The 24,954-nt window shown below is 38.9% G+C and overlaps 2 protein-coding genes across 7 annotated transcripts in view; both read left to right on the forward strand.

The window, feature by feature from the left end:
- nr2c1 (nuclear receptor subfamily 2, group C, member 1) overlaps positions 1-18,822 on the forward strand; it is a 31,449-nt gene extending 12,627 nt beyond the window's left edge. For 2 of the 3 annotated variants that reach the window (XM_061924606.1, XM_061924607.2), the window contains exons 3-14: positions 300-494; positions 607-685; positions 768-947; positions 1,033-1,183; positions 1,274-1,379; positions 5,397-5,584; positions 7,115-7,268; positions 7,349-7,470; positions 7,538-7,683; positions 11,091-11,228; positions 11,298-11,403; positions 18,128-18,822. In XM_061924606.1, the coding sequence (XP_061780590.1) occupies positions 300-494; positions 607-685; positions 768-947; positions 1,033-1,183; positions 1,274-1,379; positions 5,397-5,584; positions 7,115-7,268; positions 7,349-7,470; positions 7,538-7,683; positions 11,091-11,228; positions 11,298-11,403; positions 18,128-18,299 (1,737 nt within the window). In that variant the 3' untranslated portion in view covers positions 18,300-18,822. The remainder of the gene's footprint in view (positions 1-299; positions 495-606; positions 686-767; positions 948-1,032; positions 1,184-1,273; positions 1,380-5,396; positions 5,585-7,114; positions 7,269-7,348; positions 7,471-7,537; positions 7,684-11,090; positions 11,229-11,297; positions 11,404-18,127) is intronic. The other variant, XM_061924608.1, reaches the window with a different exon arrangement.
- Positions 18,823-23,796: 4,974 nt separating this feature from the next.
- Positions 23,797-24,954, forward strand: part of LOC133572003 (transmembrane and coiled-coil domain protein 3-like) — a 48,062-nt gene continuing 46,904 nt past the window's right edge. For all 4 annotated transcript variants that reach the window (XR_012048610.1, XR_012048611.1, XR_012048609.1 and 1 more), the window contains exon 1: positions 23,797-24,000. Coding sequence is in view for 1 of the 4 variants with exons in the window: in XM_061924605.2 (XP_061780589.1) it covers positions 23,920-24,000 (81 nt within the window). In the remaining 3 variants the exon portion in view is untranslated. The remainder of the gene's footprint in view (positions 24,001-24,954) is intronic.

Consider the following 24,954-nt stretch of genomic DNA (forward strand, 5'->3'; position numbering starts at 1 on the left):
AACTTTGAAAAATAAAATAAGCCACTGGGAACTGATTTTTAATGGTTTTAACCCTTCTGAAATTGTGATAATGTTCCCCTTTAAACATTCTTAATTGTAAAACTACAAATGCTGACCTCAGTTGAAGAAATTGCAACTGTTTGGACCACAGAGTCATTCGACTTTCTAGGTTCTACTCCTACAGTGAAAATATTTACGTCAGCGGTGAAAAGAACACTTGATCGCTTTTTATGCTGTTATCTTATGGAACTAAAGCTCATGACTGCTGACCTTAACATGTGCAATCTTATCTCTTCTAGATTGTGACCGACCCGCAGACGGGCCAGAAAATCCAAATTGTAACAGCACTTGAGCCGGCTTCTCCCGCGAAGCAGCAGTTCATCCTTGCCAGGCAGGAAGGCTCCCCCAACAAGGTCATCCTCACCACTCAGGACAGCGCCGCGGTCAACCAGCTGTTGTTTGCCAACCCCGAGCTGTCTGGACAGCCCATTCAGGTAACGCTCACAGTCTTCGGCTGAGGTCTCATGACTCAACGGCAGCCACGTGCTGTCAACCTGACGTTGTTTGCAAGGTTTTCAATACCACTATTCTCCGATTGTTTGTCAGTTTGTAACCGAGGGCTCGGACCAGTCTATTTCCAAGCCAGTTGTGGAGTACTGCGTTGTCTGCGGTGACAGAGCCTCAGGTTGGAATCACTTTTTAATTCGCCTTCATGTTATTTCTCACACATTGCTGATGTTCTTGTTTTTTTCCTGCCCGTCTGGCAGGGCGCCATTATGGGGCCGTCAGCTGTGAGGGCTGCAAGGGCTTCTTCAAACGCAGCATCAGGAAGAACCTGGTGTACACGTGCAGGGGCTCCGGGGAGTGCGCCATCAACAAGATTCACCGGAACCGCTGCCAGTACTGTCGGCTGCAGCGCTGCATTGCGCTGGGCATGAAACAAGATTGTACGATGTGTATTCAGTCTGCTGTCAAATGGGTCTGGCGGGGGCCACTGTAAGGACTGACGTTTATTGTGTTGTTGTCTTGCAGCCGTGCAGTGCGAGAGGAAGCCAATGGATGCGCCCAACAGGGAGAGATCTGTCAACTGCGCAGCCTCCACAGAGAAGATCTACATCCGCAAGAACCTGTGCAGCCCTCTGGCGGCCACGCCCACCTTTATGTCCGAAAATGATACATTCAGGTAACTCCAGCATTGGCTTTGAATCCCGCCCGTCTTGTTTATTTTTGCTCATCTAATCATTTGTGATTCATTCCATTTCTATACAAACAGGTCTACAAATTTGCTCGAGTCCAGCATGTTGCTCAACATCCAACAATCTTTTCCTAAGATGGAAAACACCATCATGATCCCAGCATCCCCGGACAAGGTCATTTTTGTATGTGCGCTAAGACACTCGCTGGCCGCAATATTAGGTACATCCTTATAACGAGCGAATGAGATTCTATCACAAGAGCTGCCATGTCAAAGATAATGCTCGGTTTTGATTGACACTGTCAGAGAGTTAGACTGAGACCAACTTTAATGATCCACAAGGGAAATTGTTCCACACAGTAGCTCGGTTACAAAGGATAGAAAGGACAATGCAGGTATACAAACCCCGTTTCCATATGAGTTGGGAATTTGTGTTAGATGTAAATATAAACAGAATACAATGATTTGCAAATCATTTTCAACCCATATTCAGTTGAATATGCTACAAAGACAACATATTTGATGTTCAAACTGATAAACTTTTTTTTTTTTTGCAAATAATCATTAACTTTAGAATTTGATGCCAGCAACACGTGACAAAGAAGTTGGGAAAGGTGGCAATAAATACTGATAAAGTTGAGGAATGCTCATCAAACACTTATTTGGAACATCCCACAGGTGTGCAGGCTAATTGGGAACAGGTGGGTGCCATGATTGGGTGTAAAAACAGCTTCCCAAAAAATGCTCAGTCTTTCACAAGAAAGGATGGGGCGAGGTACACCCCTTTGTCCACAACTGCGTGAGCAAATAGTCAAACAGTTTAAGAACAACGTTTCTCAAAGTGCAATTGCAAGAAATTTAGGGATTTCAACATCTACGGTCCATAATATCATCAAAAGGTTCAGAGAATCTGGAGAAATCACTCCACGTAAGCGGCATGGCCGGAAACCAACATTGAATGACCGTGGCCTTCGATCCCTCAGACGGCACTGTATCAAAAACCGACATCAATCTCTAAAGGATATCACCACATGGGCTCAGGAACACTTCAGAAAACCACTGTCACTAAATACAGTTTGTCGCTACATCTGTAAGTGCAAGTTAAGGCACTACTATGCAAAGCGAAAGCCATTTATCAACGAAATCCAGAAACGCCGCCGGCTTCTCTGGGCCCGAGATCATCTAAGATGGACTCATGCAAAGTGGAAAAGTGTTCTGTGGTCTGACGAGTCCGCATTTCAAATTGTTTTTGGAAATATTCGACTTCGTGTCATCCGGACCAAAGGGGAAGCGAACCATCCAGACTGTTATCGACGCAAAGTTCAAAAGCCAGCAACTGTGATGGTTTGGGGGTGCATCAGTGCCCAAGACATGGGTAACTTACACATCTGTGAAGGCACCATTAATGCTGAAAGGTACATACAGGTTTTGGAACAACATATGCTGCCATCTAAGTGCCGTCTTTTTCATGGACGCCCCTGCTTATTTCAGCAAGACAATGCCAAGCCACATTCAGCACGTGTTACAACAGCGTGGCTTCGTAAAAAAAGAGTGCGGGTACTTTCCTGTCTCGCCTGCAGTCCAGACCTGTCTCCCATCGAAAATGTGTGGCGCATTATGAAGCGTAAAATACGACAGCGGAGACCCTGGACAGTTGAACGACTGAAGCTCTACATAAAACAAGAATGGGAAAGAATTCCACTTTCAAAGCTTCAACAATTAGTTTCCTCAGTTCCCAATCGTTTATTGAGTGTTGTTAAAAGAAAAGGTGATGTAACACAGTGGTGAACATGCCCTTTCCCAACTACTTTGGCACGTGTTGCAGCCATGAAATTCTAAGTTAATTATTATTTGCAAAAAAAAAAAAAAAGTTTATGAGTTTGAACATCAAATATCTTGTCTTTGTAGTGCATTCAATTGAATATGGGTTGAAAAGGATTTGCAAATCATTGTATTCCGTTTATATTTACTTCTAACACAATTTCCCAACTCATATGGAAACGGGGTTTGTAAAATAGACTAAAAATGTACCGTAGTAGCAATATAAAATATGACGTATGTAATATTTACATACTGTACAGCAGATTTTCACAGCTTACGAAAAAAATCAATGGGAAAAATGTCGTCTATTGCCTGTGTCAGTAACGTACAGCACGCCTGGACAATTATTATGGCTCGGGGGGGTACAAATTTAGAGAAAAAAATGTGTCTGGGGTCGGTAAACCTACCTATCTATACATACATAGCACTTGGACCGCTCAAATTGATCAGGACAGCGTAGGCCAGGGCCCCAGGCGCTCGCTGATTTCATCAAAGTTACTTATCATTGATGCTGTAATTTAGTCACAATCATGGCAAAACAGATACAAGGCTAGCGAAGATGAGCGCTGATATTGGTTGACGTCATCAAATGTTGATGCACTGATGGTTACCGATGGATTTGTCTGTTTGTGCCTAAAAAGATGTCTATTTCTGAAGTGAAACAGAATATGCAACAGTGAAATGCGAAAGATAAGTCCCTTCTGGGGGAAATTGCGTTTTACCTCCTGGTAGAGAGTAACATTTTGTGGGACTCGCAGCTCAAAATCGGCAAAATAGCGTTTAGACTTAGACTTACACTTAGAAAATCTTTATTGATCCACAAGGGAAATTGTTCCACACAGGAGCTCAGTTACAAAGGATGGAAAGGATAATGCAGGTATAAAGTAGACAAAAAAAAAGTACCGTAGTAGCAATATAAAATGTAACATATATGTAATATTTACATATTATATATACAGTATATATATATTTTCACTATGTAAAAGCGCTTTGAGTCACTGGAGAAAAGCGCTGTATAAATATAATTCACTTCACTTCACATATAATATATACTGATATATTATATTTTTATATAATATGACATAGAAGTGGTCAGGTAGTCGTCGGCATCCTTCCGTCTCGGGAGACGGAGATGGCCCCTGGCACCTGTTTCCTTCGCCAATCGGATGGGCTTAGAACCGGTATCTGCTGGAGTGACCTCTCCAGTGGACCTCTCCAGTGGATCTACATGGCCTGGGCATGGAACTATGGAGGGCAAGCTGTTGTCCGGGCAGCAAGCCCCCCCTCTCCGCATGGCTGGTGGATCCAAGGGAGCGACGAGTGTCGATACAAGTTGGCACCAGTGACGCCGCAGGAGTTGCCGGAATGACGCTACAACATCAAACCGCCTTCAGGACTCCGGCTCCTGATTTTCTGTCGGGGTTTACTCCCTTAGCCTTACCCTCAAGTGGGTTGACCGCAAGGCAGCGGTGGTTTTGAGATTGGAGATTTCCTTCTCCTAGATGGGCTGCCTTACCAGGTTTACGAGCCCCATCTGCCCGAATGCGGCAGGTAGCACGGTGTTTACATCTTACCCGTGGCGGTATAAGCCTGACCTGACTATAAAAGTGGTCAGGTAATAGACAAATATCATCTATTGCTGTATGGCGAGTGATTATACAGCTGGATGGAGTGCGGAACGAAGGAGTTCTTGAATCAAACACTGGGAACGAAGCTGAAGGAGCCTGTTGGAGTATGAGCTCCGCTGTCCCTCAATTGTCTGCTGGAGTGGGAGGGCAGGATTGTCCATGAGGTCGAGCAGTTTGTCCAGTGTCCTCCTGTCCTTCACTGACACAAACGCCTCCTAGTGCGTGCCAATAGTTTGGCCGGCTTTCCGGATCAGTTTGTCAATCCGGTTTAAGTCCTTTTTGCTGGTGCTGCTCCCCCAACAAACCATTGCAAAGTACAGGGCACTGGCCACAACAGACTGATAAAAGATCAGGACCTAAGCTTCCTCAGGAAAAAGAGTCTGCCTATGCCCTTCTTGTATACATCTCTGCTGTTGTCCTTCTAGTCCAGTCTGCGTTCAAATGGACTAGGTGAAGTTTATCGTTTTTTTGCGCTTGAATTCTTCATAAGTTTATTCCTGAGGTGATTCTAATTATCTGACCCTCATGCAGCTAAACGAGGTGACCCAAACACAAGCGTTTTAATTCAGTTTTGGTTCATTCTTGTTATAAAGGCAGAATTGTGGACGGCACTCTTGTACTGGGTCTCATTAGATAGTGCAGGTGTACCTAATGATATGACCGGCGAGTGTAGATGCAGTTGATTTAGGTCCAATAGTATAATATTTCTCAAGACTATCGCCGCTTTCTGAAAATTCTGTCCCCCTCCCCAGCATGACGACCATTCCCAAGGTGACCTCGGCACGCTGGCCAACGTGGTGACGTCTCTCGCCCACCTCAACAAGACGAGAGAAGCCAGCGACGGTGGCAACGACCTCATCGGCGCCGAGACGCTCAGCAACGGCGACGGCTCCACGGCGGACATGCAGGACGACGAGCAGACGGCCAGCGATATCACGCGGTGAGCAAAAGCGTCTGGTTAGCCGAATACTATCATGAGAAAGACAAAGAAGCGCATTTGTCGTTGTCACTGAGAGTAATACGATTTCCTGCAAGGCCATGTGGTCTCGTGCTTCAGGACTTAATGAAGTTCCCTATAAATAGACACATCTTGGACTAAAATGGCACTCTGATCTCATCCATATGTTAGCAGGCTACTTCCTGGTTTACATTAAATGCAAGAGACAACAGGTCTGTTTCATTTTTTTGTTCTAGTGCAGAGGGGAACACTTCCATTATGAACCAAATGATAAAAAGCTAGCTAAGTGAGCCCACACTGTGCTAATTTTGGGGGTTCAACAGTAGTAGTTTTGAAAAATGAAAAAAATCTGGCCATCCTCACCGATGGTGATGAGCCTTGGGTTAGGTCAGGTTCAAACACTGATGACATCTATTAAACAAGACAAGAAGCAAGGAATTAAACAGAGACAGAATTAAATTTGGCTCAATTGAGGAGAGACGTCTGGACTGTACTCTTTGTACAGTTTCACCACGCTCTGACGAAAGATTGTACACCTTTTATTTGGACTTTCCCTGATTACATGGCAACAGCTGTTTCGAAAGGAAGGGGGTCGTAAACAGGTGCTGCCTTTGGCCACAAAACAGTTCAGAGAAAAGGTCCCTGGAGGGGAGTCAGGTCCTGCTTCCTCTTCGCTTTGTAGATCTCGGGTCAAGACAAAATCTGTCTGTGGATTACAATACATCAAAGAAACAGAACCCTCATGTCGCTCCCCATCCTACACAGTGGAGTTTTACAAGCCTTTTGTTTGGTGGGATCAAAGACAGCTTTTGTCCTCTCGCCGGGAAATTTTGTGATAACTTAGATACAATTATTCTGACGGGTACAAGCGGCCAAAATGAGTTTTCTCCGTCGGGTGGCGGGTGAGAAGCTCTGTCATTCGGGAGGAGCTCAAGAGTAAAGCCGCTGCTCCTCCACACGGAGAGGAGCCAGATGAGGTGGTTCGGGCATCTGGTCAGGATGCCACCCGGACGCCTTTCGGGGAGGTGTTTAGGGCACGTCCGACCGGTAGGAGGCCACGGGGAAGACCCAGGACACGTTGGGAAGACTATGTCTCCCAGCTGGCCTGGGAACGCCTCGGGATCCCCCGGGAAGAGCTGGACGACGTGGCTGGGGAGAGGGAAGTCTGGGCGGAAGAAAATGGATGGAAAAAATCTGGCTTTGCAACACATAAAATAAAAAGCCTGGAGCTCTACCAACTATTTGCAAACAGATGCGGGGACTACACCATTTATCCATTTGTTAGTAGCAGACTACTTCCTGGTTAATGGAAGATGACAAAAATAGACAGGACTCTACCCTTTGTTTTTTGGGTTGGACGGAATTGCTCCATTGTAACTCAACATTATCTGGATTTGCACCAAAATATACACCCAGGAAGTTTATTAGAAATTGGCCATGTAGTTTGTGCCTAATCCTGCTAACTAGAAAAAAACCCCAATGGCATACTTCTCACCACATAATGTTGTCCAGAGCGTTCGACACCCTGGCCAAAGTCCTGCACACCGCAGATGGCTCCTGTGCGACCAACCTGGAGGCCACCATGCAGCTGATGTCAGGCGACCAGTCGGGCCCGGTGTTGGAGCTGGAAGGCTCGTTGCTCTCCGACAACCATATTCCCTTCAAAGTAAAAAGCACGATATGAACACCCGTGACATCCTCGTGTGTCACATTGCTTTGCTCATGTTATTGTCTGCGCCCCTACAGCTAATGATGCCTGTGCCCGTGCCAGAGTACCTCAACGTCAACTACATCTGTGAGTCCGCGTCGCGCCTCCTTTTTCTCTCAATGCACTGGGCACGCTCCATACCTGCCTTCCAAGCCTTAGGGTAAGTCGTGGATGCTCCTTTTTCCACAGCATCCACCGCAGCTCACCTTGTTGTGATGTGTTCACAGCAATCAGGACGACAACGACATCAACTTGATGAAAGCTTGCTGGAACGAGCTGTTTGCTTTGGGCCTGGCCCAGTGTTCCAATGTTATGAACGTCGGCACCATTTTAAGTGCCATCATCAGTCATCTGCAGACCAGCCTGCAGGAAGGTGGGAGTCTTCTTCTTACTGGAGCTCGCACATCTAGTAAACCTGCAGCTTTTTGCCATTAAACGATCATGCACAATGGGGCATTTAGGTATTTGAAAGTTGGGATAGGTACGAATTCAGCACCATTTTTCCATAGCTTTGTTGCGCTGTAGTCTACACAATACTGCCAACTTAAATCAAACTTTGTTTACAAAGTGCCTTCGTGCATAAAACAAATGTAACTCAAATGTGCTTTACAGACTTAAAAACAATTGCCCAATGACCCACCTCCCCCCAGTATCCGTCACACGCATACAAATGAATGCATGGCTGAGTACAGAGGAGCCAGGTGAGGAAACACTATCACGGGAGCCATCTGCACCAGAAGCTTACCACTGCTGAAAAGTAAAAAAAACAAAAAAAACTTATACATATAGTAAAAAATATGATTAATAATAAATGTATAATAGATCAGTCAATCAAACTTTATTTATATAGCGCTTTTCATACATAAAAGAAATACAACGCAAAGTGTTTTACAAACTTAAAAACAATACCCCGATGACCCATATCCCCCATTATCACATGGACACAAATACCAAACACACACATAGACACATATATGCAACTATATGAACAAATGAATGCATGGCTGAGTACAGAGGAGACATGTGAGCAAACACTATCACTGGAGCCATCTGCACCAGGAGGTCATCAGACCACGGCCACCAGCACGCTGACACAAAGCTCCCACACAGCAAGGCTGATAACTCCTGAAGCAGATGGCTCCCTCTGAGTTGGAAAGTAAAAATACAAAAAAACCTGTAAAATACTAAGAACCATGAGTAGAGATAAAGGATAAAATACAAGTAAGACATATGAATATAAATTTGAGTTTTTCCTTGCCCTGATGTGGGATCTGAGCCGAGGATGTCGTTGTCATGGCTTGTTCAGCCCTTTGAGACACTCGTGATTTAGGGCTATATAAGTAAACATTGATTGATGATTGGAAAAAAACTAAAATTAATATACCGTACAGTAAATAAAAATATATAGAAGTAAATAAAATCTTGTTTAACTAATAACATAAAAAGTAAAGTACGAATGACTTCATTAGAATTAATTAATATTAGGTAAAAATGTAATCGAAAAGGTGGGTCTTAAGCCCGCTCTTAAAGGGGAACATTATCACAATTTCAGAAGGGTTAAAACCATTAAACATCAGTTCCCAGTGGCTTATTTTATTTTTCGAAGTTTTTTTCAAAATTTTACCCATCACGCAATATCCCTAAAAAAAAAAGCTTCAAAGTGCCTGATTTTAACCATCGTTATATACACCCGTCCATTTTCCTGTGACGTCACACAGTGATGCCAATACAAACAAACATGGCGGATAGAACAGCAAGCTATAGCGACATTAGCTCGGATTCAGACTCGGATTTCAGCGGCTTAAGCGATTCAACAGATTACGAATGTATTGAAACGGATGGTTGTAGTGTGGAGACAGGTAGCGAAAACGAAATTGAAGAAGAAACTGAAGCTATTGAGCCATATCGGTTTGAACCGTATGCAAGCGAAAACGACACGGCAGTCAGCGACACGGGAGAAAGCGAGGACGAATTCGGGGATCGCCTTCTAACCAACGATTGGTATGTGTTTGTTTGGCATTAAAGGAAACTAACAACTATGAACTAGGTTTACAGCATATGAAATACATTTGGCAACAACATGCACTTTGAGAGTGCAGACAGCCCATTTCAGGCGCGCTAAGAACATATATTTTTCCACGATTTCAGCACTCAGGTTAACCATACTTAAATAGACACAAAATACTGCATTACACAAGACTACCCGAATGTACTCGAATGATTGAAAAAAATAAATGTTTTTAAGCTAAATTATTGGTAAACACAGTTTATGTATAATAATTTACGTAAAACCGCGAGTAATGAATAAAGTTTTCATCAATTAATATATTCTGTAGACATACCCTCATCCGCTCTCTTTTCCTGAAAACTGATCTGTCCAGTTTTGGAGTTGATGTCAGCATCTGCTTTGAGTGTCGCAGGATATCCACACATTCTTGCCATCTCTGTCGTAGCATAGCTTTCGTCGGTAAAGTGTGCGGAACAAACGACTGACCATTTCGTCGGCTTTCCCCACAGCCTCGTATTTTGAACAAATTTCGTCCAATTTCTTGCCACTTTCGCATCTTTGGGCCACTGGTGCAACTTGAATCCGAATCCTGTTCGTGTTGTTACACCCTCCGACAACACACCGACGAAAGTGAGAAAATGGCGGATTGCTTCCCGAACGTGACGTCATCGCTCCGAGAGCGAATAATAGAAAAGCGTTTAATTTGCCAAAATTCACCCATTTAGAGTTCGGAAATTGGTTAAAAAAATATATGGTCTTTTTTTCTGCAACATCAAGGTATATATTGACGCTTACATAGGTCTGGTGATAATGTTCCCCTTTAAAAACATGAACGTTCTCCGCAGCCCTGAGGTCCTCCGGCAAGCTGTTCCATAGGCGGGGTGGGGCCATAATGATGGAAAGATGCCATCCCGTGACTTTGTGTCCGCACCTTTGGAATAATTTAGGAGATGAGTGCTGGAGGATCGTAGGGTAAAAGCAAATCTGAAAGATAAGAAGGTCCAATACCATAAAAAACATTTTTAAACTAAAAGAAGAACCTTAAAATTGACCCTGAAACACACGAGGAGCCAATGCAGAGATTTTAAAACTGGTGTAATGTGAGCCCGCCTTCTGGTCATCGTCAGTACACGTGCCACTGAATTTTGGAGTAATTGCAATGGTGCAATAACCTTTTTAGGAAGACCAGAAAGCAGGGCGTTACATTAATGTATATAACTTTTAATGAAAGCATGTATTAGCTCTGGCTATATTCATAAGATGATAAAAGCTTATTTTTGTTACATATTTTTATTTGTGGTACAAAACTAAGGTCAGAATTGAAAGCGACGCCCAGATTTTTCACTTATAGTGATGGAGTTAAAGACAAGGACTCAGGGCCTTAGGGCCAATGACTAAAACTTCAGTCTGTAAAAAAATATCTGTCATCCAGGACTTAATATCTGAAATGCAATTAAAAAGAGTACCAATTGGTCTTGTGTCATCAGTAGACACGGAAATGTACAGCTGTGTGTCGTCAGCATAACAGTGAACAGAACAAAATCAAATCTGGCATGGATAACAAGAATAAAGTTATCGCCTGCTTCCAATTAATGCCCCGTCCTTTTTGCGGTTTAGGTAAACAAACGCCTTAGCTAGGATCACAAATAGGTAATAATTAGAAAAGCTAAACATATGTGAAGTTCTTGAATTTGCTTGACAAAGCTGCATGGAAGGATGTTTTCTATCCATTTCAACATCATGTTTATGTTCTCACCTCTGATGTCCAACAGACAAGTTATCCCAAGAGCGGGTGAAGGTAGTAATGGAGCACATCTGGAGGTTGCAGGAGTTCTGTAACAGCATGTCCAAACTGGCTCCAGATGCTTATGAATACGCCTTCCTCAAAGCCATTGTTCTCTTCAGTCCTGGTGAGCTTTGTCCAAGCTGTCATGAAACATTGCTGCAGGTGCTTATTTATGTTTCCATGTTTGTATCAGACCATCCTGGCATAGACAATACGCCACAGATTGAGAGGTTCCAGGAGAAGGCCTACATGGAGCTGCAGGATTACGTAACCAGGACATACCCAGAGGACTCCTATCGGTGAGTTACACATTTCAACACTGAAATCTACTCCACACAACATTGGTACATGTGGACTAAAACAATAGAACATAACTTTTATTCTTTGACGATTCCTTTTGTGTAAGGACATAGGCTGGATATATTTGACGCATTTTGTTTTGCATTTCGGTTGTAGAAGAAATACCAAAGAAAACGAATGTGATGATACATACTTTGTTCTTAATTTTTGAACATTTAAAAGTGTAATTTTGGCTTTATTTGTATCTTCAAATATTGGTCATTTATAGTTAAAAATAAAACAAAACAACTATAGAGATGCATGATTTGATGTTTGGTTCTCCATTTTATGTTTTTAGTTTGGAAAAAAACAAAACAAAAATGTAGTTACTTTGTATTAGATAAAACAATAAAACACACAGCATTTATATATGTGAAAATGTTAGGTTTTAGTCCAAAAAACTGTTAAAGTGCATTTATTTTAGGTTGTAGATTAAAAGAAATACCAAAGAAAGCAAACACGCTTTGTTCTTAATTTTTGGACCAAAACATACTAAATAGAACATTTAAAATAGTAATTTTGACTTTATTTGTATCTTCAAATGTTGGTCATTTATAGTTAAAAACAAAATTGATTGCATGATTTGTTGCTTGGGTCTCCATTTTATGTTTTTACTTTTTGAAAAACCAATGCAGTTACGTTTGTATAAAAAAAACATACAGCATTTATATATTTAAATATGTTAGGGTTTAGTGCAAAAAACTGTAAAAAAAAAAGTTTTTATTTAGGTTGTAGATTAAAAGTATTACCAAATAAAGCAAATGTGAAGATACATGCTTTGTTTTACATTTTTGGACCAAAACATACTAAGTAGAACATTTAAAAGTGTCATTCTGGCTTTATTTGTATCTTCAAATGTTGGTCATTTATAGTTAAAAACAAAACAAAATAACTGTGGAGATGCATGATTTGCTGTTTGGGTCTACATTTGATGTTTTTAGGATTGAAAAAAAACGAAACAAAAATGCCTTTACTTTGTATTAGATAAAAAAATAAAATAAACACACAGCATTTATATATTTAGATATGTTAGGTTTTAGTCCAAAACACTGTAAAAGTGAATTTTATTTAGCTTCTAGATTAAAATAAATACCAAAGAAAAAAAATGAGATGGTTTAGCTCGGTTGGTAGAGCGGCCGTGTCAGCAACTTGAGGGTTGCAGGTTCGATCCCCGCTTCCGCCATCCAAGTCACTGCCGTTGTGTCCTTGGGCAAGACACTTTACCCACCTACTCCTAGTGCCACCCACACTGGTTTAAATGTAACTTAGATATTGGGTTTCACAATGTAAAGCGCTTTGAGTCACTTGAGAAAAAGCGCTATATAAATGTAATTCACTTCACAAATGTGACGATACATACTTTGTTCTTAGTTTTTGGACCAAAACATTTTAAGTAGAACATTTAAAAGTGTAGTTTTGACTTCATTTGTATCTTCAAATGTTGGTCATTTATAGTTAAAAACAAAACAAAACAACTGTGAGGATGCATGATTTCTTGTTTGGGTCTCCATTTTATGTTTTTAGTTTGGAAAAAAACAAAACAAACTCGCAGTTACTTTGTATTAAATAAAAAAATAAATCACACAGCATTTATATATGTGAAAATGTTAGGTTTTAGTCCAAAAAACTGTAAAAAGTGCATTTTATTTAGGTTGTAGATTAAAAGAAATACCAAAGAAAGCAAACACTCTTTGTTCTTAATTTTTGGACCAAAACATACTAAGTAGAACATTTAAAAGTGTAATTTTGACTTTATTTGTATCTTCAAATGTTGGCCATTTATAGTTAAAAACAAAACAACTGTGGAGATGCATGATTTGTTGTTTGGGTCTCCATTTTATGTTTTTACTTTTTGAAGTTACTTTTGTATAAAAAAAACATACAGCATTTATATATTTAAATATGTTAGGGTTTAGTCCAAAAAACTGTAAAAACTTTAGGTTGTAGATTAAAAGAAATACCAAATAAAGCAAATGTGACGATACATGCTTTGTTTTTAATTTTTGGACCAAAACATACTAAGTAGAACATTTAAAAGTGTCATTTTGACTTTATTTGTATCTTCAAAAGTTGGTCATTTATAGATAAAAACAAAACAACTGTGTGCATGATTTGTTGTTTGGGTCTCCATTTTATGTTTTTAGTTTGGAAAAAACAAAACAAACATGCAGTTACTTTGTATTAGATTAAAAAAAACAAAAAAAACACAGCATTTATATATTTAAATATGTTAGGTTTTAGTCTAAAAAACTGTAAAAGTGCATTTTATTTACCGTATTTTCCGCACTATAAGGCGCACCGGATTATTAGCCGCACCTTCAATGAATGGCATATTTCATAACTTTGTCCACCAATAAGCCGCCCCGGACTATAAGCCGCGCCTACGCTGCGCTAAAGGGAATGTCAAAAAAACAGTCAGATAGGTCAGTCAAACTTTAATAATATATTAAAAACCAGCGTTCTAACAACTCTGTTCACTCCCAAAATGTACGCAAATGTGCAATCACAAACATAGTAAAATTCAAAATAGTGCAGAGCAATAGCAACATAATGTTGCTCGAACGTTAATGTCACAACACACAAAATAAACATAGCGCTCACTTTCTGAAGTTATTCTTCATTCGTAAATCCTTCGTCTTCGGTGTCCGAAGTGAAAAGTTGGGCAAATTTACGATCCACTGGCAGATGTTGGCGTCGTCTGGCGCTGCCTCTTCGTCTTAGTGAAGGTGTGTTCGCCTTCTGTCATCCATTGTTCCCACGCAGTTAGCAGTCTAGCTTCGAATGCCCTGTTGACACCAATATCTAGCGGCTGGAGGTCTTTTGTCAATCCACCCGGAATGACGGCGAGTATTGAATTAAGCGCGTAAGCGTGTCTCTAATGTGCTGTTATGAGCTAGCAAATATAACAACTACACTACCCAGCATGCAACGATAGTTTCGAGCGTGCGCGGTAGCCCTGAGAAGCGTTGTATGCTGGGAGATAGAATGTGGTTATGAGCACGCTGTGAGTAAACGTTGAGAACTCAGTTAACACGCCTCGTCTGCATTATTTATAATTAGACAGACAACACACTTAATAGGAGCCATTTTGGGGTCTTTACATAAACACACAAATGGAAATGAAACGTCACATATCCCAGCATGCACCGCGCGCTTCTTCTACGGGGAAAAACAGATGGCGGCTGTTTACCGTAGTTGCGAGACCTAAACTTTATGAAAATGAATCTTAATATTTATCCATATATAAAGCGCACCGGGTTATAAGGCGCACTGTCAGCTTTTGAGAAAATTTGTGGTTTTTAGGTGCGCCTTATAGTGCGGAAAATACGGTAGGTTGTACATTAAAATTAATACCAAAGTAAACAAATATGACGATACATACTTTGGTCTTAATTTTTGGACCAAAACATACTAAGTAGAACATTTAAAAGTGTAATTTTGACTTTATTTGTGTCTTCAAATGTTGGTCATTTATAGTTAAAAACAAAACAAAACAACTGTGAGGATGCATGATTTCTTGTTTGGGTCTCCATTTTATGTTTTTAGTTTGGAAAAAACAAAAATGCAGTTACTTTGTATTAGATTAAAAAAAATCACACAGCATTTATATATTTAAATGTTAGGTTTTTGTAAAAAAAAAAAAAAAAAACTGTAAAAGTGCATTTTATTTAACTTCTAGATTAAAATAAATACCAAAGAAAACAAATGTGACGATACATACTTTGTTCTTAGTTTTTGGACCAAAACATACTAAGTAGAACATTTAGAAGTGTAATTATGACTTTATTTGTATCTTCAAGTGTTGGTCATTTGTAGTTAAAAACAAAACAACTGTGGAGATGCATGATTTCTTGTTTGGGTCTCCATTTTATGTTTTTAGCTTTGAAAAAAAACGAAACAAAAATACAGTTACTTTGTATTAGATAAAAAAAATAAAATAAAACACAGCATTTATATATTTAAATATGTTAGGTTTTAGTCTAAAAAACTGTAAAAGTGCATTTTATTTAGGTTGTAGATTAAAATAAATACCAAAGTAAACAAATATGACGATACATGCTTTGGTCTTAATTTTTGGACCAAAACATACTAAGTAGAACATTTAAAATTGTAATTCTGACTTTATTTGTATTTTCAAATATTGGTCATTTATAGTTAAAAACAAAACAAAACAACTGTGGAGATGCATGGTTTGTTGTTTGGGTCTCCATTTTATGTTTTTAGTTTGGAAAAAAACAAAACAAACATGCAGTTACTTTGTATTAGATAAAAAAAATAAAATAAAACACAGCATTTATATATTTAAATATGTTAGGTTTAAGTCTAAAAAACTGTAAAAGTGCATTTTATTTAGGTTGTAGATTAAAATAAATACCAAAGTAAACAAATGTGACGATAATTTACTTTGGTCTTAATTTTTGGACCAAAACATACTAAGTAGAACATTTAAAAGTGTAATTTTGACTTTATTTGTATCTTCAAATGTTGGTCATTTATAGTTAAAAACAAAACAAAACAACTGTGAGGATGCATGATTTCTTGTTTGGGTCTCCATTTTATGTTTTTAGTTTGGAAAAAACAAAAATACAGTTACTTTGTATTAGATAAAAAAATAAAAATAAATCACACAGCATTTATATACCGTTAGGTTTTTGTAAAAAAACAAAACAACAAAACTGTAAAAGTGCATTTTTTTTAGCTTCTAGATTAAAATAAATACCAAAGAAAACAAATGTGACGATACATACTTTGGTCTCAATTTTTGGACCAAAACATACTAAGTAGAACATTTAAAAGTGTCATTTTGACTTTATTTGTATCTTCAAATGTTGGTCATTTATAGTTAAAAACAAAACAAAACAAAACAACTGTGGAGTTTTTAGTTTGGAAAAAACAAAAATGCAGTTACTTTGTATTAGATAAAAAAAGAAAATAAAACACACAGCATTTATATATTTAAATGTTAGTTTTTTGTAAAAAAAAAAAAAAAAAAAAAAAAAAACTGTAAAAGTGCATTTTATTTAGCTTCTAGATTAAAATAAATAGCAAAGTAAACAAATGTGACGATACATACTTTGTTCTTAGTTTTTGGACCAAAACATATTAAGTAGAACATTTAAAAGTGTAATTTTGACTTTATTTGTATCTTCAAATGTTGGTCATTTATAGTTAAAAACAAAACAACTGTGGAGATGCATGATTTGTTGTTTGGGTCTCCATTTTATGTTTTTAGCTTTGAAAAACAATAAAAATAAAATAAATTCAATTACTTTGTATTACCGTATTTTCCGCACCATTAGCCGCACCTAAAAACCACAAATTTACTCAAAAGCTGACAGTGCGGCTTTTAACCCGGTGCGCTTTATATATGGATAAATATTAAGATTCATTTTCATAAAGTTTCGGTCTCGCAACTTCCGTAAACAGCCGCCATCTTTTTTCCCGGTAGAACAGGAAGCGCTTCTTCTTCTACGCAAGCAACCACCAAGGTAAGCACCCGCCCCCATAGAACAGGAAGCGCTTCTTCTTCTACTGTAAGCAACCACCCGCCCCCGGAAGAAGAAGAAGCGCGCGGATTTTCGTTTCATTTCCTTTGTGTGTTTACATCTGTAAAGACCAGACCACAAAATGGCTCCTACTAAGCGACACGCGTATAACGCAGAATTTAAACTTAAGGCAATAAGTCATGCCGAAGAACACGGAAATAGAGCAGCAGCAAGAGAATATAACATAAATGAATCAATGGTGCGTAGGTGGAGGAAGCAAGAAGATGACCTGCGCCAGGTAAAGAAGACAAAACAGAGTTTCCGAGGGAACAAAGCAAGATGGCAACTGTTGGAGGACAAACTCGAACAGTGGGTTGTTGAGCAGAGAGCAGCAAGCAGAAGTGTCAGCACCATCACTATTCGAATGAAGGCAACAACGCTAGCAAGCGAACTTCACCTGGATGATTTTAAAGGTGGTGCTTCTTGGTGTTTCCGGTTCATGAAAAGACGCTTATAGACTACGGTGTCGTCACGGACTACAAAGGCGGACTCGCACAATTTTTCAGGATTTATAGAGATCCCAAATACAGATCAGCAGGTACCAGAAGGTAAGAAAAGTTGTGTTTGCATAATATTGCGAAACAAAGTGCCAGATAATATGTCTTACCTTATACACACACTTTTCAATTCGTTCACCGAAGACGAAGAATTCGAAGGATTTACGAATGAAGAATAACTTCAGAAAGTGAGCGCTATGTTTATTTTGTGTGTTGTGACATTAACGTTCGAGCAACATTATGTTGCAATTGCTCTGCACTATTTTGAATTTTACTATGTTTGTGATTGCACATTTGCGTACATTTTGGGACAGAGTTGTTAGAACGCTGGTTTTTAATATATTATTAAAGTTTGACTGACCTATCTGACTGTTTTTTTGACATTCCCTTTAGCGCAGCGTAGGCGGGGCTTATAGTCCGGGGCGGCTTATAGGTGGACAAAGTTTTGAAATATGCCATTCATTGAAGGTGCGGCTAATAACCCGGGGCGGCTTATAGTGCGGAAAATACGGTAGATGAAAAAAAAATTAACATTTATTCATATAAATATGTTATATGCTCCTTCAAACTGTCTATTATCTTGTGCAGACCACACATGTTTCCTTTTGCACGTCGAATAACAGCCATGTGGTTTCTCCCAGGTTGTCCAAGCTCCTGCTGCGTCTCCCCGCCCTGCGCCTGATCAGCGCGGCCGTCACGGAGGAGCTCTTCTTCGCCGGCCTCATCGGCAACGTGCAGATCGACAGCATCATCCCCTACATCCTCAAGATGGACTCCACGGACTACAGCAGCCAGTCCGCCTCCGGGGTGTGACGCCCCCCTTTTTTTAGCGCCGGGACTGTGGAAGACAGTCCTACAAGCAAAGTCTCTGGCCACCGCGTGGCCCCGTCTTTTTATTTATGTGGATCTTCTTCACCGGGGGGTCACTGAAGAGCAAACGTGCACACAATCAGGACTGAAGCAGTGGAAGAGTAGAGTGCATTTTAGTGTACATAAAGTAGTATTTTATGGCCTTTGCTCTTTCTGCAGATCACGGTTTTCTTTCCTTTTACACTTTCCCTAAACCATCATGCTGGTTTCTCCCCCCTACATGTGAAATCCTCTCCTAAAAGGTTCTAACCTTTATTCTCTATTTGTTTGCCAATCCAAAGGATAGGACCAACAATGCATTTTTTCCACTGTGGATGCAAAGTCAAGTGTGTACATAGAATGTATGGAGGAGGAGGTTTTAGCGGGGAGCACTCTGTGATGATCACATCCTGTCTTTTGGACAAAAAATATATATCTATAACGGTCTTGTCGGTGGAAAATAAACTAATTTACGTGTTGAGAACGAGCTCTTTGACGGCACTTCCTCGTTCACTCGAGCGTGATCAGGAAGCGGAGGTCTATAGAAGTAAATCATGCGCCAATAAAGCCAGCAGATTGTTTTACATGTGACGGTTAAATTATTCACACAAAGTGTTTAAAAGTGCACTTTTCGGTACCAAAATGTGCACAAACACACACAAAAAGGTGTGATGTAATGTGGGGACCGCCGTTCCCGACTCGGTGGATTATCCCATTCCAGTCTGAGCGAAATGTTTGGACGCAGAGAGTCGTGTGGAGCGTTCCCACGGTCTTGGGATTTGGGCTCCGTTTGATCCCCAAAGTTGGAGGGCTTGCAAGACAAAGCTGCAGCTTTTTTTGTTAATAAGCGTGGCTAATAGCGCCTGTGATGATGACGCAACTTGTTTAATGCTATAGGAAGACCCAAAAGCAGTGAAGTTGTCACGTTGTGTAAATGGTCAATAAAAACAATGATTTGCAAATAATTTTCAACTTATATTCAATTGAATAGACTGCAAAGACAAGATATTTCATGTTCCCTTTTTTTTAGAATTTAATGGCAGCAACACATTGCAAAAAAAGTTGTCACAGGGGCATTTTTACCACTGTGTTACATGGCCTTTCCTTTTAATAACACTCAGTAAACGTTTGGGAACTGAGGAGACACATTTTTGAAGCTTCTCAGGTGGAATTCTTTCCCATTCTTGCTTGATGTACAGCTTAAGTTGTTCAACAGTCCGGGGGTCTCCGTTGTGTTATTTTAGGCTTCATAATGCGCCACACCTGGACTACAGGCAGGCCAGTCTAGTACCTGCACTCTTTTACTATGAAGCCACGTTGATGTAACACGTGACTTTGGATTGTCTTGCTGAAATAAGCAGGGGCGTCCATGATAACGTTGCTTGGAAGGCAACATATGTCGCTCCAAAACCTGTATGTACCTTTCAGCATTAATGGTGCCTTCACAGATGTGTAAGTTACCCATGCCTTGGGCACTAATACACCCCCATACCATCACACATGCTGGCTTTTCCACTTAGCGTCGAGAAGAATCCGGATGGTTCTTTTCCTCTTTGGTCCGGAGGACACGACGTCCGCAGTTTCCAAAAACAATTTGAAATGTGGACTCGTCAGATCACAGAACACTTTTCCCACTTTGCATCAGTCCATCTTAGATGAGCTTGGGGCGGCATTTCTGGGTGTTGTTGATAAATGGCTTTCGCTTTGCATCGTAGAGTTTTAACTTGCACTTAAAGATGTAGCGACCAACTGTAGTTACTGACAGTGGTTTTCTTAAGTGTCCCTGAGCCCATGTGGTGATATCCTTTACACACTGATGTCGCTTTTTGACGCAGTACCGCCTGGGGGATCCAAGGTCCGTAATATCATGGCTTACGTGCAGTGATTTCTCCAGATTCTCTGAACCTTTTGATGATATTACAGACCGTTGATGGTGAAATCCCTAAATTCCTTGCAATAGCTGGTTGAGAAATGTTGTTCTTAAACAATTTGCTCACGCATTTGTTGACAAAGTGGTGACCCTCGCCCCGTCCTTGTTTGTGAACGACTGAGCATTTCATGGAAGCTTCCTTTATACCCAATCATGGCACCCACCTGTTCCCAATTTGCCTGCTCACCTGCGGGATGTTCCAAATAAGTGTTTGATGAGCATTCCTCAAGTCTTTTTTGCCACTTGTGCCAGCTTTTTTGAAACATGTTGCAGGCATCAAACTCCAAAAGAGCTAATATTTGCAAAAAATAACAAAAGTTTTCCAGTGTGAACGTTAAATATCTTGTCTTTGCAGTCTATTCAATTGAATATAAGTTGAAAAGGATTTGCAAATCATTGTATTCTGTTTTTATTTACCATTTACACAACGTGACAACTTCACTGGTAAAAACAGCATTCTTATTTCACAAGCAAACTTCCACATATAGAGTCAAAGGAAGTGACCTAACTTCTGTTTTTTCAATAAGTAGCTGTCTCAGCAGTGAAAAAAAAATTGCATGACTTTGCATAAAACAAGCATATTTTTTTTGCGGCTCACAAAAAGGACAAATGCAGCAAATGCTATTAATGTTACACAACATGAATAAATGTTCTTTTTAGCCAGGACTGAATACATCTATGGAGCTCTGATATGAAAATATCATCTACTTTAACTGGATCATGACTTAAGATGATGTCATCACACACACACACACACACACACACACACACACACGCACGCACACAAAGGGGTGTTTTGTTTCAAACCGTACCAGTTGTGTGCAGGGTTGGGCGATACTGCAAATATTGGTACTGGTCCGATACCACGTGAATACCGGACCAGTATCACCGATACCGACACGTCTTACTTGAAGCTGTCAAAGACGGCATGTGATTTTTGCCTTTCATTCGTTAGTTGTGGTTATAACCAGAACAACAAGCAGGCCACAAAAAAATTGGTATCAACATAATTGTGAACATTTTAAACGATATCTCATACGGCAATAGAAGACGATATCAACAAAATAATACAAATAAAAAAAAACGATCACATCATGCTAGTATGTGGATTCGATATTAATTGAGGGTGGAAGATTGATCCAAATAGTCTTAGTATCGATACCATGGGTACAGTATCATATGCAGTCGTATGTTTATTATTACAAATCTGGTGGTATAGTTGTGTCATCAAAATATTAATGTAGTATTTATTTTGCTTTTGTTGCGTAACTTAATTGACGTGCTTGACTTTTAGTTTAATCACTAAAATAAATGCATTGTATTAATTTATTGAAACGTTTTAAATTATACACAATCAACAAATTAAAGGCAAAATCACAAAGTCATCTAATGTTCAAAAACAAACAAACAAACAAAAAATTTCACTGCTTGACTTTTATTTTGAAAAGTTTTAAAATTAATACACAATTAACAAATTAAAGGCAAAATCAGAAAGTCATCCAATGTTCAAAAACATTTCACTGCTTGACTTTTATTTTGAAAAGTTTTAAAGATATACACAATTAACAAATTAAAGGCAAACTCAGAAAGTCATCCAATTGTCAAAAACAAACACACACAAAAAACATTTCAATGCTTGACTTTTATTTTGAAAAGTTTTAAAATTATACACAATTAACAAATTAAAGGCAGAATCAGAAAGTCATCCAATGGTCAAAAACGAACAAACAAACAATAAAAACATTTCACTGCTTGACTTTTATTTTGAAAAGTTTTAAAATGATACACAATTAACAAATTAAAGGCAAAATCAGAAGTTCAAAACTGTCAAAAACAAACAAACAAAAAACATTTCACTGCCTGACTTTTATTTTGAAAAGTTTTAAAATTGCACACAATCAACAAATTAAAGGCAAAATCGGAAAGTCATCCAATGGTCAAAAACAAACAAACAATTTCACTGCTTGACTTTTATTTTGAAAAGTTTTAAAATTATACACAATTAACAAATTAAAAGCAAAATCAGAAAGTCATCCAATGGTCAAAAACGAACAAACAAACAATAAAAACATTTCACTGCTTGACTTTTATTTTGAAAAGTTTCAAAATGATACACATTTAACAAATGAAAGGCAAACTCAGAAAATCATCCATTGGTCAAAAACAAAAACATTTCACTGCTTGACTTATTTTGAAAAGTTTTAAAATTGCACACAATTAATAAATTAAAGGTAAAATCAGAAAGTCATCCAATGTTCAAAAACAATTTCACTGCTCGACTTTTATTTTGAAAAGTTTTAAAATGATACACAATTAACAAATTAAAGGCAAAATCACAAAGTCATCTAATGTTAAAAAACGAACAAAAAAAAAACATTTCACTGCTTGACTTTTATGTTGAAAAGTTTTAAAATGATACACAATTAACAAATTAAAGGCAAAATCAGAAAGTCATCCAATGGTCAAAAGCGAACAAACAATAAAAACATTTCACTGCTTGACTTTTATTTTGAAAAGTTGTAAAATGATACACAATTAACAAATTAAAGGCACAACCAGAAAGTCATCCATTGGTCAAAAACAAACAACATTTCACTGCTTGACTTTTATTTTGAAAAGTTTTATAATTATACACAATTAACAAATTAAAGGCAAAATCAGAAAGTCATCCAATGGTCAAAAACTAACAAAAACAAACAACATTTCACGGCTTGACTTTTATTTTGAAAAGTTTTAAAATTATACACATTTAACAAATTAAAGGCAAAATCAGAAAGTCATCCAATGGTAAAAAACAAACAAACAAACAAACAAAACATTACACTTCTTGACTTTTATTTTGAAAAGTTTTAAAATTATACACATTTAACAAATTAAAGGCAAATTCAGAAAGTCATCCATTGGTCAAAAACAAAAATTTCACTGCTTGACTTTTATTTTGAAAAGTTTTAAAATTGCACACAATTAACAAATTAAAGGCAAAATCAGAAAGTCATCCAATGGTCAAAAACGAACAAAACCAAACAACATTTCACTGCTTGACTTTTATGTTGAAAAGTTTTAAAATTATACACATTTAACAAATTAAAGGCAAAATCAGAAAGTCATCCAATGGTCAAAAACAAACAAACAAACAAACAAATAAACATTTCACTGCTTGACTTTTATTTTGAAAAGTTTTAAAATTACACACATTTAACAAATTAAAGGCAACATCAGAAAGTCATCCAATGGTCAAAAACAACCAACCAAACAAATAAAACATTTCACTGCTTGACTTTTATTTTGAAAAGTTAAAAAATTACACACAATTAACAAATCAAAGGCAAAATCAGAAAGTCATACAATGGTCAAAAACAAACAAAAACAAAATTCACTATCGGCCCTGCAATTTCTGTGGTTTCGGTTCGACGTCCAGTATCGCCCAGTACGCCACCCGCGGCCCCCACTATCGACATAGTCGACATCTGTGTCGATCCGCCCAGCTCGTATTTGTGTGTAGCGAGCGGAGCATGTTCGCTAGTTGTCAGGGTTGTGTTGGACACGCCAGGAGGCGAGAAAGGGACGAAGACGCCGACAAATGAAAGAATGACGGACGACATGTGACGACTCACTTGTCCTTTTGACGAAAAGGCGCGGGGGAGATTGTTACAAATGTATTGTGCGATGCCCGGCGCCACCGTGTCCGTGCGGAGTTTGTCCGAAGTGGAGAAACACCTCAACGGCAACAGGATGGTGAGTAACTTTCACCTTTTCAACAACCCTGAACGCAACACAACAACCCTGAACGCAACACGACAACCCTGAACGCAACACAGCAACCCTGAACGCAACGCAACATGTTGAAATAATAGTTCATATAAGACTCCTTTGGTGACGACACGGTGCCCCTTCAAAATAAAACCTCATACCGGAAGCAGTTCAACTCATGTTGGAGTTTTGGTTGTTTTTGCTCTTAACACAATTACGACTATTTATTATTTTTAAAGTGTTTAGTTGAGTGAACGCTCCAAAATAGGATTTTCTACACAAATTCATCTATTTATTTAACTTCTTTTCCAGATTTTGGCGCGCTCTACCTTCCGCATTTTTCAAACCGTTCCAACTTCAAACTGTTCAGCCGATTTCCCTTGACAAATTCCAAAAATTCCCAGATTTCCCAGAATTCCAGTTTTTCCGGGACATTTTTCCCCCACTCAAAATGAATTGGCCATTTCCACAACAAACCATTCCACCTTCAACACATCCCACCATTCTGGAAATTCAAGCTATTATTTTTCCAAGTTCAAAAAAATTCCAGGATTTTTTCAGAATTCCTGGTTTTCCAAAGCCCTATTTCCACCCTTTTTTTCTGGCGACTACTTCTTCCACATTTGTCGAACAACTTCAATCGTTTCACCGTCGAAACATCCCTCTCAATCAGGACAAAAATCTAAGTTGTTTTTTGAATGGGAAAAATTCCCGGTTTTCCCGAAATTCCAGGAATTCCGTAATACCATTTCTCAATTCAACATTTCTCCACCGATTGGAAACATTTTAACACCAACCATTTCAACTCATTCAGACTATTCAAGTTTTTTTTCTTTTTCTTACCATATTCAAAAATAGTTCCCGAAATTCCAGGAATTCTATAATACAATTTCTCAATTCAACATGTTACTACTTCAACATTTCTCCACCAATTTGAAA

This window comes from Nerophis lumbriciformis, linkage group LG29 (genome assembly GCF_033978685.3).
Source record: "Nerophis lumbriciformis linkage group LG29, RoL_Nlum_v2.1, whole genome shotgun sequence".
NCBI lineage: Eukaryota > Metazoa > Chordata > Actinopteri > Syngnathiformes > Syngnathidae > Nerophis > Nerophis lumbriciformis.